The sequence below is a fragment of the Zootoca vivipara genome, chromosome 8 (genome assembly GCF_965207765.1).
Source record: "Zootoca vivipara chromosome 8, rZooViv2.hap1.1, whole genome shotgun sequence".
Classification (NCBI taxonomy): Eukaryota; Metazoa; Chordata; class Lepidosauria; order Squamata; family Lacertidae; genus Zootoca; species Zootoca vivipara.
Genome location: NC_142591.1, coordinates 21,361,930 through 21,379,216, shown reverse-complemented (window position 1 = coordinate 21,379,216; position 17,287 = coordinate 21,361,930). Strand labels below are relative to the sequence as shown.

The following is a 17,287-nucleotide window of genomic DNA, read 5'->3' as shown; positions in this document are numbered from 1 at the left end:
TCTTTCTTTTTTTCTTTCTTTCTTTTAAAAAGCACGATCTGCCTTTAGCCCCTGGGCAATTCAGCTCCAGGGACCACACATTCGCTCCATAAGACGCACAGACAGTTCCTCTTACTTTTTAGGAGGAAAAAAGTGCGTCTTACAGAAAAATACGGTATGTGTTTGCTTCGTACGGTATGTGTTTGCTTTGTACATTTATGAACATTTATTTTATATTTCAGACCTTAGAACATCCTTAAGTTTGTATGTCTTTGCAGAATAGTGGAACCACCCAGATTAATTCCTCCCTTTCCTTTCTTTTATTAGTTGCTCAGTCTGGCACTGTCTACTTTCATCGTGAATAGTACTCGCAGCAGTCTTCACAGCAAACAAGGACTGCCTGCAACAAATCAAATTATTAGCTGGACAACTTTAGGTAAGCACTACTTTTCTTAACCGAAATTATCCTAGTCGGGCAGGTAAAGACTTGGTCTTGCAGGTAAAGACGTGTATATATACACACATTTCCTGCTGTTTAAGAGTGTAACATGAAGGGACATGTCCTTGACTGGCAGCAGCTGGTCTCAGAAAGGTAATGTTCTGTGATTATACATAAATAGAAGTATCCATAAACGTCATCGTGCAAAAAAGAAAAAGAGAATATCAGCACCCTCTTCAAGCTCACATGAGCGATATTGATTTAGAAGCGGACTAGTGTTTGGAGATTAATAGCTCAGCCTGGCATTAATGAGATGCATCATTAACTATTGTGGAGTTCAGATGCATAGCGTTGATGCTGCAAAAACTGGAACTGGAGGAAAGCTTTTTGTTCTCTTCTTCCAGTTGATATTTTGCTCAGTGCCTCTCACAATAAGGCAGGCTTTTTCCAGCCTCTAGGGCAGAGCTTTCCAAACTGTGTGTCACGAAACGTAAGTGTGTCGGCTGCAGTGTGTAGGTGTGTTGTGCGAATTCTCCCAGCGCTCCTCCCGGGTCTGGAAAGGGCTTAGTTTAACCTCCGGTTTGCTAGTAAAACTGAATGCCTGTGTCGCGAAATGATGCATGTCTAAAAAGTGTGGCATCAGTATGAAAAGTTTGGAAGGCTCTGTTCTAGGTCCTTCCAAGCTGTTTCTCCCTACAGCCTAGCAGTTTGAAAGCATGCCAGTGCAAGTAGATAAAAAGGTACCACTGTGGTGGGAGGGTAAACAGCATTTTTGTGCACTCTGGTTCTGTCACAGTGTCCCGTTGCAGCAGAAGCGGTTTAGTCATGCTGGCCACATGACCCGGAAAGCTGTGTGGACAAACACCGGCTCCCTTAGCCTGAAAGCGAGATGAGCACCACAACCCCATAGTTGCCTTTGACTGGACTTAACCGTCCAGGGGTCCTTTACCTTTTACCTTCCAAGCTGTTTCTCCCTACATTCCAGCTTGGGCCCCGTTCATATATACATGGTCATTCCAGCACCAAAGTACTCCTTCAAGAGAAACAACTCAGGCATGCTTATACTTCGATTGTCCAAATAAGCACAAACAAGCCTGGTAATATAAGGCTATTGGATGAGTGGCACAGAATCCCATGAAAAAAGTTGTATCCAAACTTGGCCACCTCTTTTCATGGGGTAAACTTGGAATCGCTGTAGTAGATGGTCTTTTTGTTTTGTTTTTGCTGTGTGGTGAATATTCCCACTGCATTCAATTCAAAGAGTGAGGAAAGAAACCATTTTGCCGCACCCTAGCTTCTAGGAATGTGAATGCAAACTACACAAGTCATACATTGCTCCCAAGCTTTGAGAGTCATTGAGGGGGTTATTCAAATACGTTGGTGTTGACAGATGATATTGTGTTTATTGCAGCTTCGTCCTTGGTAGTGCCACTGCTAAGTCCCACATTTCTCTTCCCGAGGTTGCTGAGCATATTTCTTTCCCTGATGTCAACATACCTTCTGCTTAGTACAGGGTAATTCTCTATAAATGAAATTCCAGCATATATATATATTTTGCTTTTCTCTTGGCTAAGCAATTTTAAAGTCATGTATTTTCATTTTGCCAGATTCTTGTCATTCTTCCGTTGCATTTAACCAATAAGACGCAAAGTTCCAGATGCTGCGTGTGTTTAAATCTCATTGCCGACGTCGTGGAGTAAACATTTAGCCAATGATTTGTATGACACTCTGAAATGTTTTTCTGTAGCTCCTTTGATTGTATTGATTCATGAGAACACACAGGGTAGCTAACACACACACACACACACACACACACACACACACACACAAACACACGGATTTCAAAATACAGTAGAAACCAGAAAGTAAAAAAGAGGAAGGAATAATCAGCACAGGGGGATCAAATAAAAACAAGTGTTTGAATCATTCTATTTTCAGTTCTTATGATTTCCAACAGCATTTGGAAATAAACAACAATTCAATCCAAAATTTGTGAATTTGACACAGAAATTTGAAGAGATGAAATCCATGCCCCCACTGATTACTTTTAAACCTATGCCTTTAAATAAAGCATCTTGTGGGTTGGTTGAAATATTATTATTAAAAGAAAGGGGAGGTGAAACCAAATGTTAAAAAAAAGAGTTCCCCCTAGTATTTCAAATGTAATAATAGAGTTGCATGGAATGTCACACTGAGGTTTATATTTTTAGCAAGCTGCAATCAATGCCCTTTCTTTTGTCGTAGTATTTTAATACAGTAGCTCTCAAAAAGGGCTGCTGCAGGAACAATCTGTAAGGGTGTATATGTGTGTGTGTGTGTGTGTGTGTGTGTGTGTGTGTGTTTTCTTTTCTGTATGCATTCATCTTTTGACCACTATGAAGTTGGCTCCCTGTAGTGGAAAAGAAGGCAGTCACCTTTGATGGCAATAGCCATTTTGATTTATTTATTTTAAAGCATCCCAGAACCGGACTTTCTGAGAACAACAAAATGCGGCCATCTCGTTTCACTTCTCCCTAAAAATAATTTTGCCACATCCACAAAACGTAGCTCAAACAAAACAGCCAATTTCTGAGGTGATGAAATGGCTGATAAATAGTACTTGTCAGTTTATTAGAACCCGACTTGAAGGTAACAATTTCAAATTAGGAGAGAATTGCCAAATAAGGGCAATATTTCTTCCAACTGTTTGGCATTTACTGTATTAATCAGAACAATATGCAAGTAACGTGAATATGGAGAGCTCAGCTTGATTCTCCAAGTTGCCAAACCACCGTCCTGCAACACACAAACACCTGTCCTAGTAGCATATGTTATGGAAGGGGGGTGGAGGAAAAATTAATCTGATACCTGGGTTGCTTTTTTAAATTTCAAATGTATTTTGATGTAGATATGAAGCACTTTTCCCCCTGGCGCTGGCTTTGTTGATGTTTGTGTGGATTAATATGGAACAAGAAGCAGTACAACGTTACGGTACCTCACCAAAGCTAAAGGTAACCCTTTATTTTCACCGAAGGTAAATACCACTTAGACATTTAGTTACTGGGCACTAACTTTGATTAGACTTTGTTGCTTCTGGTGTGTTTGTGTGTTGTCCAGGCATTATTTGGCTGGACATTATTATTCTCAAATAAAATAAAAATAATTCTCTTTCCCTCAACTAGGGAGCCCCAAAAGGGTCATGGACCAGGGAGTGTTGATGCAAAACCCCAAGTACCAGCAGCCATTTCCACTAGGCAGATGCAAACTGATACCCATAAATCCTCAAATCTTACCATATGTTTAAAATCGATGGGTGGAAGTGGGAAAGGCCCAGTGATTTTAAACCCACCTTTTAGGCCAGGCATAGGCAAACTCGGCCCTCCAGATGTTTTAGGACTGCAACTTCCATCACCCCTGACCACCGGTCCTGTTAGCTAGGGATGATGGGAGTTGTAGTCCCAAAACATCTGGAAGGCTAAGTTTGCCTATGCCTGTTTTAGGCTGTGGTCATGTAGCATTCAGGTTGGCTGCAGGGATGAAGACAGCACAGGCGGATCCCATAAAATTCAGTGTAGCCCACTGGCGCAAAGTCCCTAGCAGCTACACTGAGAAACTAGAGCAGGTGTGGGGAACCTTTGGTCCTACTGTTGTTGCTGAACTACAACTCCCATCAACCCCAGCAAGTGTCAGGAGTATGGGCAGGAGTCAGGCTCTGGGGCCTGTAGTGCTTTGCAGGGCCTGCCTCAGCTTGTGCTGGAGAAGCAAGGAGTGGCCACTCAGGTGAGGCCACTTGATAACTCACTGCACCTGGTGACAAGAGCTGGGAGGGATAAAAGCTCAGCATTTCCCTTCAGCTCTTGGCCACAGCAACGCAATCCCTGCCTTGTTGCATCTGGCCTCCTGTTCCTTGATCCTTCGCCTTGCTCCTTGACCCTTGGACCTTCGCCTTGCTCCTTGACCCTTGGACCTTTGCCTTGCCGACGCCTTGCTCCTTGACCCTTGGACCTTCGCCTTGCCGACGCCTTGTTCCTCAACCTTCAGACCTTCGCCTTTGTGACACCCTGCTTCCCGACCTTCGGTTCTTCGACCCTGCGACTTCCTGCTGCTTGACCCGCAGCCCCACGCCACCTGGACTCCCGTTCCTGCTTCCATCCTGCCATCTTGCCTCTGGTCCTGACGTCCTCAGCCAGGGCTTCAACCGCCCGCCGACCGGACCGTGACAAGCAAGCATGATGGGAGTTGTAGTTCAGCAATCTCTTTTCTTCTTCAATAAAAGGGGGGAGGGAGAGAGACCAGAACAGGATGTTTTAATGCCCAGCATAATCACAGAGGTGACTATGGAAGGAATATATTGATTGAAAATCTATTTTATTGTCACTTTTGAATAAATGTTTTTTGATTATTATTTTTGAAAAGCAATATCTGGAGGGCCAAAGGTTCCCCACACCTGAACTAGCATCTAGGAGAATGATGGAAACATAGCTGCCAAGTTTTCACTTTTCTCGCGAGGAAGCCTATTCAGCATAAGGGAAACCAAACCATGCTTACTCTCTCAGTTTGCTCTGCAGTAACCTGGCTGAATGCTATTACCCAGTTGAGTGCTCTAATGTGGGAGCAATGGAAAGAAGCAGTTATTAGGTGCTATGCTGTCAATCCACGTAAATCAACACTGCACCAGAGGGAAGGAATTAACCGGCAGTCGTGAATACGGCACCTCCGTTTCTTCCCGCTGTAGCTCACTAGAGGAGAATGCTTCAGCTGCAAAATCACCCTTTTTTTCTGAATTATGAAAATATGTCTCCTTCCAGGACGTTTGGGGAAAAGGAGGAAGAAATAAGAGAGCAAATGGAAAGTTTGAGGAGTTATTCCCTTACCTAAGGCAGCAGAAGCATTTCCACTTGATCATCCTGCTTGAACGATAACTTTATAGAGAGCCATTAAAGTATAATAAAACTGTTGGGGAAGATGCTTTCGTAGCAACAGACGTGGGCTTCTCCGAAGGAATAACTCTTTAAATTCTCATTTGCTCCCCGGAAAATATACCTTTAATATCAACAGGGTACCAGCTGACAGCGCTGCATTGATTTCTCTTCTCTCTTTACAGCTTGCTGCTCTCAGCTTTTCATACACTAATGATCTAACACAGTTCCGACAACTTCATTTGGATGACGTCCGGCGATCTTTTTTCTTCGTATCCTTTTTCTTTATTGAGTGAAGGCTTGGTTGCAATGCAATGGGTTGGCTTTTCATTTTCATTATTTTTTTCAAAAAGCAAACTCTTGGTTTCCTAGGATGGGCCTGGCTTGGAATTGCTAGTGGGTAATTTTACAAGCAAAGTGCTTGTCAATGGGACAGGAAGCATGCACGAGGAATGAAAGTTTACGTAGCAATGCTGTTGTTGTTGCATTGAGCCTGTATACCGTGCCCAGTGTTTAAAATTAAAATAATCTCCAATGATTTCCAGAAAAGTTTAGCAATGAAGCTTCCCGGTTAGGACTTGTGAGTTGGCCTTTTGTTAACCTGATTTTCCACGAGTTTATTCAAGTTGTGTGTATTTGGCATACCGGCACTTTTGTGGTTTTGTGCTTTTCGTCTCCCTCTTGTCTTACACAAAAATTGTAGATATAAATCTCAGAAGAAGACTCTTGCTCACTGTATTGTTGGGCCATTAAACACTTCATGCTTTGGATTTCTTTATTTGCAGTTATGCAGGGGTCAGCAAACTTTTTCAGCTGGGGGCCGGTTCACTGTCCCTCAGACCTTGTGGGGGGCCAGACTATATTTTGAAAAAAATTAAATGAACGTATTCCTATGCCCCACGTGTAAAAATACCAGGCAGGCCCCACAAATAACCCAGAGATGCATTTTAAATAAAATGACACATTCTACTCATGCAAAAACACCCTGATTCTCGGACCGTCCGCAGGCCGGATTGAGAAGACGATCGGGCCGGATCCGGTCCCTGGGCCTTAGTTTGCCTACCCATGCAGTTATGCTTTCCTAACACTGAGAAAGCTACATTAATACTATGTGGAGAGGAGGGGGACAATTTCATAGCTTTGCAGGTATGGTATACACTTGACGTCTTTATATATGCATCTAAAAACTGAGACTTGGGAGAAGGCAGTAAAGATCTTTCTGACTCCTGTTTCCCTTAATTTGCTGTAATATACATCACCTACAGGTAGAGTTTTCAGTTGTTACCTGAATGCTGAATCTAATGAGGTCTTGTTGAACAAACATATGGGACCTGCTTTCACGGTGTTAAAATTTGACTAGTCATACCCCTTTTCTTTTCCTATTGGACAATGGAAACTGATCGATCAGAACAGTTATGCTTTAAGAATAGTTTGGTTACCCAGCTACCATTCACCTGACATGTTAAAAACCATGTGACTCTAACACAATGTAAGATGGGGGGGTGAGGAATGAGCAGAAGTTGCTATATGAAATTGGCTGTTACGTACACAGGCTTTGTCTTCCTGAAAGATGGGCTGCCGATAATATTTAATCTATCCATTAATTGTGATTGAGACAAAGGCATCTATTTGGATGTCTAATCAAAAAAATGTTCTAAAGGCCTTTGCGAGCATTATTCCTCTCTTCTCACCTCCCATGCACAGCTTGGTGTGTTCTGGATATTTTTACCATTATCTTATACCTGTGGTGCAAAGCTGTCATTGAGAATGCTGTTTATACCGCTAGCATGTGAAAGAAGTGTGGCCGTTTGCTCAATAAGGAGCATGTTGTGTTTTCCTTAGTCCTACCCAGGTTTTCTTCCTAGTGACAGCCTTTTTCGGTACTGGAAACATAGCTTCTGTGAACAGGTAACTATTGTGAACTCTGTCTAGAGAAGTTGGAAGGGGAATTCCATAAGTGGGGTGCCACAACCGAGAAGGCCCTGTCCTATGTCGCTACATAATGGATTTCTCTTGGCAGTCAAGTAGCGCCGTCTTGTCACATCTTAACACATGAGTAGCCTGATACAGAGGGAAACACTACTTCAGATATCTAGTTCCCAAGTTGCAAAGTACTCCACAAGTGCCTTGAATTTGGTACAGCAACATATTGGTAGTTGGTGGAGCTCCTTAAGATCCAGCGCCTCGTGAGTCTAGCATGTTGAACCACTTAACACCCCCCCAGCAGCTGCATTCTGCACCTGGCCGAAGCTTCTGGATCATCTTCAAGGGCAGTCTGACATGCAGGTGCATTGCAGCAATCCAGCGGAAAGGTCACCAGAACAAAGGCATCTCATGATATATTCTTCATGAGCAACAACAGAAAGTTCCTATGCAAGTACCAACAGAGCAGTAGGGTATTTTTTGACTCTTGGCAGCCTGTTTAAAAGAACTCTTTGTCTGTCCAAGTACTGACCTGTTGTGAAAGCAAACGGAGAGTGGGAAACATTTCGTAAAACAAAAGGTGCTTCAGAAATAAAACTTTATAGCAATAAGTAGCATCCAAGAACTGTTTGCTTGTAATGTAAAAAAACTAGAGGCAGCCTATAAAACTAGAAGCCGTGTGACTTGAAAGGTCGTTGCATGAAGATTCAAATGTTGATTGTAGGGCGGTGGGAAAACTCCTGTTTCTTAGTAGAACATATTACTTGCAGAAAATACATAATGTTTGTTTTGGTTTCATTCTTGGTCTCTAGTTTTGATCCAACTTCAGTCCATTGCTTCTTGACTGTGTTCAGCCCTTTCCTGATGGGAGCCTTGCTGTTGTGGAAGGTTAGTAATTGCACCTTTAGGGAATGGTGTGATCAGATTTATTCAATTCTAACTTAACTGTTTCTGCACAAATCACCTATCTGCTCTTGTAAGACTTGTTAAATGCAAAATGCTACACACACACACACACACACACACACACACAGTGGAACCTCTGTTTTCGAATGTAATCTGTTCTGGAAGACTATTCAGCTTCCAAAACATTCGAAAACCGAGGATCAATGGGCTGGCTGCAAAGTAAATGGGAAAAAATGAAAAATTGGGACAGGGCTTAAGTCTTAAGCACATCCGGGACCGTGGCGCAAAGATCCCTCCAGCGCCCCCTCCCTTTCCCAGAATTTAGAACTCGGGGCCGAACTTGCGGACTACCTCGCAGCCCCGGGAGCCGCTGCCCACAGAAGACGCCGCCAATGTGGTGGCCATGGTGCAGCTGGCCAGACCGCCGGAACCCCGTGCTCGCTTGCAAGGCTCCATGGCACCTCCTCCTCCTCCGCTGCCTGACAATGACCGCCTGCTGCTAGCGCTCTTGCTGCTGCCCAGCGGCCTGAGGAGCAGGAGGTGGTTGCCACGCCGCAGCCTGTGCCCCAGGGAGTGGTGGTGGTGGGGCGGCAGGCACCAGTGACATGGAAGAGGCCCCTCGGGAGCCGCTCCCACCCCTGCCGCTCCCTCAGACAACAGTGGCTTGGCGGGCGGCAGCTGAGGGGATTCCCGTGGCCGAGAGAGAGGAGGCGGCAGCGGAGGAGCCATAGGGATTAGTGGCTCGTTGCGCCCCGCCAACCATCTGGCGGTGTGCAGGGAAAGTTGGAGGCTGCCGGCAAAGCCACACAGCTCCCCCACTCGCTGGGGCGCCCCTGAGAGGCCAGCGCCCTGGCACAATGAGCCACTAGGCCCTATGGGAAAGACGCCTCTGAATTGGGAGAAACACTGTCTGGATTCTGGAGGAACGAACAAATGAGAAAATGCCTCAGAAAATGGAAACACCTAGTGGTTTTCTAACTATTGCAGGGGATGGCGACATTGGAAGCTGCCAAAGTTTGCTCGCTGAGAAGAGCAGTAAAGGCAGACAAAACGCTGGCAATCTTTCTCGGTCATATGAAGTCGAGAATGTGCCCCAGAAGTTCCTCAGCAGGCAAATTTATATGGGAAGTGTTCCGTGAAGGTAGAATAATTTGAAGAGCCCTGGCATAACACAGTAGTATATTTCTGAAATATATACCACTGTATTAGAATTGTAACAAGGACTATTAATATTCTGATTGCAATGCACAGAACCTACAGTGCCATGACTGAAGGCAACAGGTCTGTTAACTAGATAAAATGTTTGCATTCAAAACGATGAATTTTGTAGAGCCAACTTCAAGATGTGCTTGACTGTCTCTTTGAATACTAGCTATGTTAATTTGTGGCTGTTGGGGTTTTCTTGTTTTGTTTTCTGCAGTATTTCAATTAGCTTAATGTAATTCTGTCTCCTCAACAGATTGTAATCCCCTTTGTTCTTGTGTCATGTGCCTTTGAAGCTGTTCAAGTCACAACGCAGCTATCATCAAAAAGGTACAGTAAACGCTTTTACCGAAGCAGCAGTTGCTTGGGGGTTCACTGGGGTGCACGGCGTAAACTGTCTGCAGCTATTTCTTTGTAAATCCCTGCAGTGAGTACAATTATTCTTCATTCACTGGGTTCAAGCTTTATCAAATTTCCGACTATTAAAAAAAAAGCTGGTAGTGACTTGAGTTCCTGTTTGCATCTATTTCACATACAGGGCTGGCCCTGCCATTCAACAGAGTGAAGCAATGGCTGGTTTTCAGTTGTTGTTGTTGTTGTTGTTGTTGTTGTTGTTGTTGTTGTTGTAATATTACTACAAGGGAAGAGAAGATTTATTTGGGGGGCATTTGCTTCTGTGCCCCAGGCTGGAAAATGTCTTGGGCCAGCCCTGTTCCATGGATGCTGCATTTTAGGTATTACATTAAGACCTGCTCTGAGCTATAGATATGATACTTCCAGTCCACTACCATAATTGGTATTGCCTTTACAACATTATGCTCTTTGTCTTCTATATGCTACAACTGAGCACACCTCTTAAGTTATGCAAAGCAAAGAACAGTTCCATGTTTATTGAAGGTTCTTGCTGCTGTTGCTGCTATTGATCAGGTGAACCCATGGGTAGGCAAACTAAGGCCTGGGGGCTGGATCCGGCCCAATCGCCTTCTAAATCCAGCCTGCGGATGATCCGTGAATCAGCATGTTGTTACATGAGTAGAATGTGTGCTCTTATTTAAAATGCGCCTCTGGGTTATTTGTGGGGCATAGGAATTTGTTCATTTCCCCCCCTTCAAAATATAGTCCAGCCCCCCACAAGGTCTGAGGGACAGTGGACCGGCCCCCTGCTAAAAAAGTTTGCTGACCCTTGTGTGAACCCATAAATGATGAAGGTTCTATGGTTGACTTCCAACCGTCCTATTGTTGTGGTTGGCATCTGTCTGTCTCAAGAGACAACGGAGTGTGCCTCTGGGGGTGAAATCAAACCACTGCATTTGCAGCACCGAAGTGACTTCCCTGGGGCACAAGAACCTGGGCAGTGTGTATGCAGGTATTGGGCTGCCCAGATGACAAGACCCACCCACCCCCTTGGCCCCACTGATGTGGTCCAAAGGAGAGCAGAACAATACATTTGGCAGGAGTTGCCAAAGAAGGCTTCACAGCCTCATCCAACTATCTTAGGGACTCCACTCCAGACCACCCTATTAGTTGATGGGTATACATACCATATTTGCCTTTATGGGTCGCTGTTAAAAGTTTTACCAGTAATTTTAATGACATGATGGTATCCAGCTATGCATCTGCTTTGCAAAGCCAGCTAAGCTCGTAAACTAATCTGCAGGAACTGGATTTGTCAAATTTATACTGATCTTGTAAGGTATAATTAATTTACCAAGCCGACGCTTGGATCACGTGACCAGATTCTGCTTTTTTTCTTGGAGGGGAATCATTTGTTAGAAGCCACTGTAATAGTCTTGCTCGGTGCTATGGAATAGCACATTTTAATGAAATTTCACACTGTAACTGATAGTGCACTTCTAATTATAATTCTTTACAATTAAATTATTATTACAGTTAATGACCCATCTCCCTGCTACTAGGTCAGCTGTTTGCAGCGTTGTTTCAGTGCAAGTCGCTGGCAGAGCCAGTCATTAGCAATTTAGAGCGGCGTTCATGTGGCCTAATATTTCAATCACTTAATGAAAAATAAAGATAATGAAAAAGTATTTAGCTGTATTTCACTTTGCTTGTTCATAGTCCATTTCATTCCCTGAAATGTGCTTTCCCAAACACAAATGATCTTGTATACAAAAGACTTAGATAACTAGTTTCTTGTGCCTCGAGGCTAAGTGGAACTCAACACTCAGCCATTCGTGAACTTGATGGAGGGTGTCACTATCAGTTATTGGGGCGCAGAAGAGAGCGGCTGCCTTATCAACCTGGAACAAATAAAAATGAAAAGGTTTAGTGAGGCCATTAAGAACTGCCTTGGTTCTCTTGGGAAATATTAAGAGTTGTGAACAAGAACTTGTCTCCCTGAGTGGTAGGGAGGCTGTAGCCAAGAGTCCTTTCTGAGAGGATTTGCAAGGGCTCCGGCTCAGTTGCTTATCAGTTGAACCACTAGAGCCGTTTTCAGTTGCAAATGAGAGATCTGAAAGTCAATAATAATAATAATTTTATTATTTGTACCCTACCCTTCCGACTGGGTTGCCCCAGACACTCTGGGCAGCTTCCAGCATATATAAAAACATAACAAAACATTAAAAAGCCTCCCTATGCAGGGCTGCCTTCAGATAATAATAATAATAATTAATAATAATAATAATCACCATCATTTTATTATTTATACCCTGCCCATCTGGCTGGGTTTCCCCAGCCTCTCTGGACGGCTTACAGCATATCTAAAAAGGTTGTATAGTTCTAAAGGTTATATAGTTACTCATCTCCTTGACATCTGATGGGAGGGCGTTGCCACAGGGTGGGTGCCACTACCGAGAAGGCCCTCTGCCTGGTTCCCTGTAGCTTCACTTCTCGCAGCGAGGGAACTGACAGAAAAATCTCAGAGCTGGACCTCAGTATCTGGGCTGACGTCAGGTACACAGGGCCTGAAGTCTGGCAAAATAATGCAAAGTGTTGCTCTGAAGCATTTCTAATATTTAACTTTTTGCCATCACATTTGTATCTTCCAAGGAACTCAGGGCAGTGTAGATAGGACTTTCCCCGCTCCTCTAAATACCCATAGCCTCACAAGTTCATTATTTATTATTATCGAATTTATATACCACCCTATACCCGGAGGTCTCAGGGACAAAATCAAAATATAAAACCACAAAATATATAATGAGGTAGGCCAGCTTAGGCCAAGAGATAGGAACTTATCCCAAGGTCACCCAATAGGTTTCACAAGCTCTATTGGGGGTTTTGAGCTAAATATCCCTAGTCCAAGTCAAACATTTCATCTGCTACATTAGGCTGGGTTCCTGGGTTCATTTTCTGACTTAATACAGCCCTTATTACATGCACTTACCTACCTGGAATTATAAGCATCGACTTCCAGCTAAGCTCAGCCACGTTTTTAAAGATATAAGCCTAAAGCTGCAGCAATAAAGTAAAATGTCTTGGGTTTGTTTGGTATCGTATAGTATAGTGCATCATGTGGGCCAGGATGGGGTTTTGTTTTGCCCAAAATAACTGATTTGGTAATGGCCACAGAACTCAGCTTTGTAAGAGGAGCTTTGCTTTCAACATACAGGTTTCTAATCCCTAAAGCTGTGGAAATCACCTTCACAGCAGGTGTGGCGAGTGGTTAGAGCCACCTTCACCAGCCAGGCTCCTTTCAGACCTTTTGGACTACAATTCCTATCATCCACAGCCTCCACAGCTGGAAGGCACCTGGCTGGCAAAGGCTGGATTCGAATGTTGGGCAAGGATTAGGAAACCCCCCCCCCCCCGTTTCTTACCTCGCAGGAGGGCTTTTGCGAGCATGAAATGTGGCAGGTAGTGAGGGAGAAAACGATTCACACAGCCTTGAGCTCCTTGGAGGAAATCTGGGATATTACTGGGGGAATAAACCTTGAAAAATGTGTGAGCAGTGCTTTGTGACATGTTGAAAATACGGAGAAGCTTAGCAGGGCCATCAGCCACGGGTTAAATCTCAGTGCTCTTCTGTTCCTCGTGAGCAGCAGATACAGAACGAAGAATTCAATAATTATTGTGGTTTCTTTTTTCTTTTAAACTTATTATGCCCTCAGCGCTGTCTTACATTTCTAGAAGCCACCTTGATAAAGCTCTGTCCTGAAAGGTGACTTATCAATACTGCCGTGAAATGGAATAACAAAGGCTTCCACATACCGTAATTCTCTCTGTGAGCAACTGTAGGGAAACTGCCTGCCTTTTTAAGTTTGCCTTAATACAGAATTTTGATCCCTCCTCCTTAGTTAGCCCAGAATATGCATATCCCTGGTAACCTAAGACACATAATTCCAAGAAAACAGATGAAAGGAGAACTGAACTGTACCTCTGTAACACTTTTTGTCATATTATTGGGATTCTATGAAGCTTTGTTGTTGCGCTGTTGAACTATGAATTATGGTCTTCCTCTGACACACACTCTCTCTCTTTTTTCTCCTCCTCCAGGCTTTTTCTCATTGTTCTTGTGATTTCAGACATCATGGCTTTGGTAAGCTACTGTCGGACATTCTGTACAAATAAGATCAAAACCCAGAGAGCTCTGCTAATTCAATCAAGAGAAATCTGAATTAGTTTCAGACTTCAAAGTTTCTGGAACTAGGGCAGGGAACTGAATTGAAACCCCACATAAATTGCAGATGGAAATCCCTCCCTCCTCCCCCCCCACAAACCCCCTTTTCACAATCCTTTGTACATCATCTAATGAATGCATCAGAAGAGACATCATCTTTATTACTTCAGTTCTTCCACAGAGCTATTTTTAAGTTAGCGGTGCTTGGTTTCCACGTATTTCATACTGAATGTTCAAGACTGTGAGTGAAAAGGGAACGCCAGCTGCACCTGGGTGCCCAGTTTAATTTTTCTTCCTTTTCTTCCCTGCCTTCAGAACAAAAGAAAAATATGTCATGGTCTTCCTTAATTTTTCAAGAGAGATGCCTGAATTACCAGACAGGAAGGGACACAAACACACACAAACACACACACACACACACACACATGGGGGGAAAGCATATTTCAGTATGCATCCTGTAATTTCAGAACCACAATTTATTAAAATCAAAATTGCTCTCTTTTTTTAATAAAGGGGGAAACATGTCACGCAAATCTTCTCCGAAAGCCATTTTTGTTGGCTGTAACGCAATTTACACTTTATGACATGGCTCGAAGGGATGCGTCTCCAAAGCAGTAAGGGGAAGGGCCCGCTATTCTTCTGAGATCTTGCTTCCCACATCTCTTACCCTTCCCTGAGGACTTACTTGAAGTGACAACACCTTCTGCTTTTGTTATGTCACAACACCTCCTGCTTTTGTTGTGTCACTTACTTCATGGAGCTGCTGCCATCGAAGAAATGTATCTAAGTGCTAGACAGACAAGGCAGTCGTAATTTTAATTATAGAGCGGTTAACAAATGTGATTGGGGAAGGGGGAGTGTTAAAGAAAAATAATAACCTGCATTTCCAGCCTGGGTCCCATTCTGAGATGTTTTCTCTGTCCGTCGTAATAAATAAATTGCCAGAATTGCATGGGGAAATTGCCTGACCTGAATCAGTTCAGGTAATTCCATGTGTTTTCCAAGGCCCAAACTACACACTGCTAAAATCAAGGCAATTACTCCTTCATATATTGCCAATTCAGAACGGGATATTTATTGTGTTGTTGTTTTATGGGAGGAATTGTGGAAGTGACCATTTGGCAGTTAGAAAACGGCTCTGTAGCCCAGAGGCCTGGCTCAGCGTTGAGAAATGGTTTCGAGTCACGGTTAACAACGTTTTCCTCTAGGAATTTGCCGCGTGTAAAGTGTAATTAATTGTAAGAGATGTAAATAGTTTTATCATTTTGTTCTCATGGTGTCTTTTTTAGTGCCCTACTATATTTTTATGTTGTTAATTGCCTTGAACAGTGTTCTCGAAATGGCATTATTGCATTATTGCAAAGTATTTGTAGCCGCTGATGGGAGTCCCCTCACTACAGCCTTGGAAACAGAGCAGTCTTTGCTTCTTCCCCTAGTTATGCTGCAGGAGATGAGGCAGATCACACTGTACATGACTTTGGGTAGCTCCAGTGTGCATAGGGTTTTACGTTATTGGTGTAACCAGTAACCATTTAGAACATGATGCACGACACATTCCCACCTCTGCAAGCTGCAGCCAACAAATTGGGAGGGAGAACCTGGGTGTGATCACATTGTGGGCTCCCCCCCCCCATTCTTTCTAGACATTGCTAGGGAGGTACAGGGAAGAGAACACAAGGTTGCTGGTCTCAGCAATAGCCATACACACATTGTAACAACTACAGTGGTACCTCTGGTTACGAACGATTCTGGTTACGCACACGTTGGGTTATGAGCTCTGCTAACCTGGAAGTGTTTGCTCCTGAGTGCGACCTTTGCCCCAGGATGCGAGCAGAAATCGCGCGCCGGAGGCACACACGCAGCAGGAGGCACCATTAGCGAAAGTGCGCCTCAGGTCGAGAACGGTTTCCGGTTATGAACGGACCTCCGGAACGGATTAAGTTCGTAACCGGAGGTGCCACTGTACCTTGGCTCAGAGACTTCATAGCACAATTTGAACCTAGCCATGTCCTCTTCAAGTCCACTTCCTTAATTACTTGTATCCTGACTTGTTTGTTGTCTGGTTAAACATTCTCTGATGAAGCCAGGTCACCTTTTACTTCAAGAATTAAATGCCCCCAAATGAATGCCTGAAACATATGTTTGAGTCTTGTGATTCTCATTGTGCAACGTTTATTTACCAAACAACATGGTGTTCTTTGTTTTTCTCTCTCACCTTAGCACTTCTTCTTTCTGGTTAAAGATTATGGAAGCTGGCTGGATATTGGAACAAGGTACAAAGCATTTACTTCCCCCACCCCTCCTCCTGCACTGCCTTTTCTTCCTCTTTAGCTGTAACACTGCCTCTAAAATAAACCCAACGATTAAGCTGTGTATTTCTTAGTTCAATCCCTATAGTTAAATGCTGTCTACAGATCAATCAAGGCAAGTGCTTCCATGCTGTTTCTACCATCTCCCTTCCTTGCCTATAAATGTGGGTGGTGATATATTTATTTATTAGGGTCCATTTCTTGCCTTGTTAAGTTGTTTAGTGTTTAACTGCTGTGAAACACTTTGCCTGATGTCCCTTCTCAGCCCAGGTCATCTTGAGAATTTTTATTTCCCATTATTCCCCTTCAGTCATTGTCTTAGAGTAAATACCATTTTTAACAGAATCAGAGGTATTCTCGCCACTCCCCCCAGGTTAATTGCTTCCTGTTTGGTTTTTTTTTTAAGTTCACAGAGAGGAGTTTGCTGAATGTTCACAAGGCTTCTGGTTCTGGGAATTGATTCCCCACCCCCCAATAAGTAAAAACAGAAAAGATTAGTTGGATGTGGAGTGTGTTGTTCACAATCAGGAGTAAAGACTCCTCACGACGTTGCCTTTTCATGCTTTTATTCAGTGCAAACTATTTACAGTGCAGAGTCAGTACTATGTACATGTTGTCAGTCTGGGTCAGAACCTCCGAATGGAGATTCCCGCGTTTTCCTCCAACAAAGTAGCCTGGGAACATTGAATCTCCGCCCCCGCCGCTTTTTGCGCAATTCCGGTGTTGGCGGGAGCGGTCTTCTGGTCGCGCTTTCCCTGCTTCCTACTTCCTCTCCTGAGCGGAGTCTTGGCTCTGCTACCCTACCTGAGCCATCCCCTCTACTTCCTGATTCCCCGCTTGAGACCTCCCCCTCCCCGCTCCCACTGGCGCTGGGAGAAGAGCTTGTGCTTAAGATGGGAGGGGGCTGTCTGTAGCTGCTCTCCCTCACATCCTTGTTCACTTTCTCCCAGAGGTGTTTTGCCCTGAGGGGGAGGACTACAGCCCCGGCTTCAGTGGTCATTTAGTTAGGTCCAGGACATGGAGGACAACATATAGAGGTTATTTCTAGTCAGGC

The 17,287-nt window shown here is 43.9% G+C and overlaps 1 protein-coding gene across 15 annotated transcripts in view; it reads left to right on the top strand.

The window, feature by feature from the left end:
* The window catches only part of PIGN (phosphatidylinositol glycan anchor biosynthesis class N), a 79,747-nt gene that overhangs the window by 51,816 nt on the left and 10,644 nt on the right, over positions 1–17,287 (top strand). For 12 of the 15 annotated variants that reach the window (XM_035124683.3, XM_035124682.3, XM_035124686.3 and 9 more), the window contains 9 exons: positions 307–415; positions 1,830–1,932; positions 3,306–3,408; positions 5,502–5,588; positions 7,169–7,224; positions 8,052–8,127; positions 9,605–9,678; positions 13,801–13,843; positions 16,145–16,197. In XM_035124683.3, the coding sequence (XP_034980574.3) occupies positions 307–415; positions 1,830–1,932; positions 3,306–3,408; positions 5,502–5,588; positions 7,169–7,224; positions 8,052–8,127; positions 9,605–9,678; positions 13,801–13,843; positions 16,145–16,197 (704 nt within the window). Of the gene's footprint in view, positions 1–306; positions 416–1,829; positions 1,933–3,305; positions 3,409–4,438; positions 4,653–5,501; positions 5,589–7,168; positions 7,225–8,051; positions 8,128–9,604; positions 9,679–13,800; positions 13,844–16,144; positions 16,198–17,287 lie in introns of those variants that run through there. The other 3 variants (XR_015951640.1, XM_088676216.1, XR_015951641.1) reach the window with 3 other exon arrangements.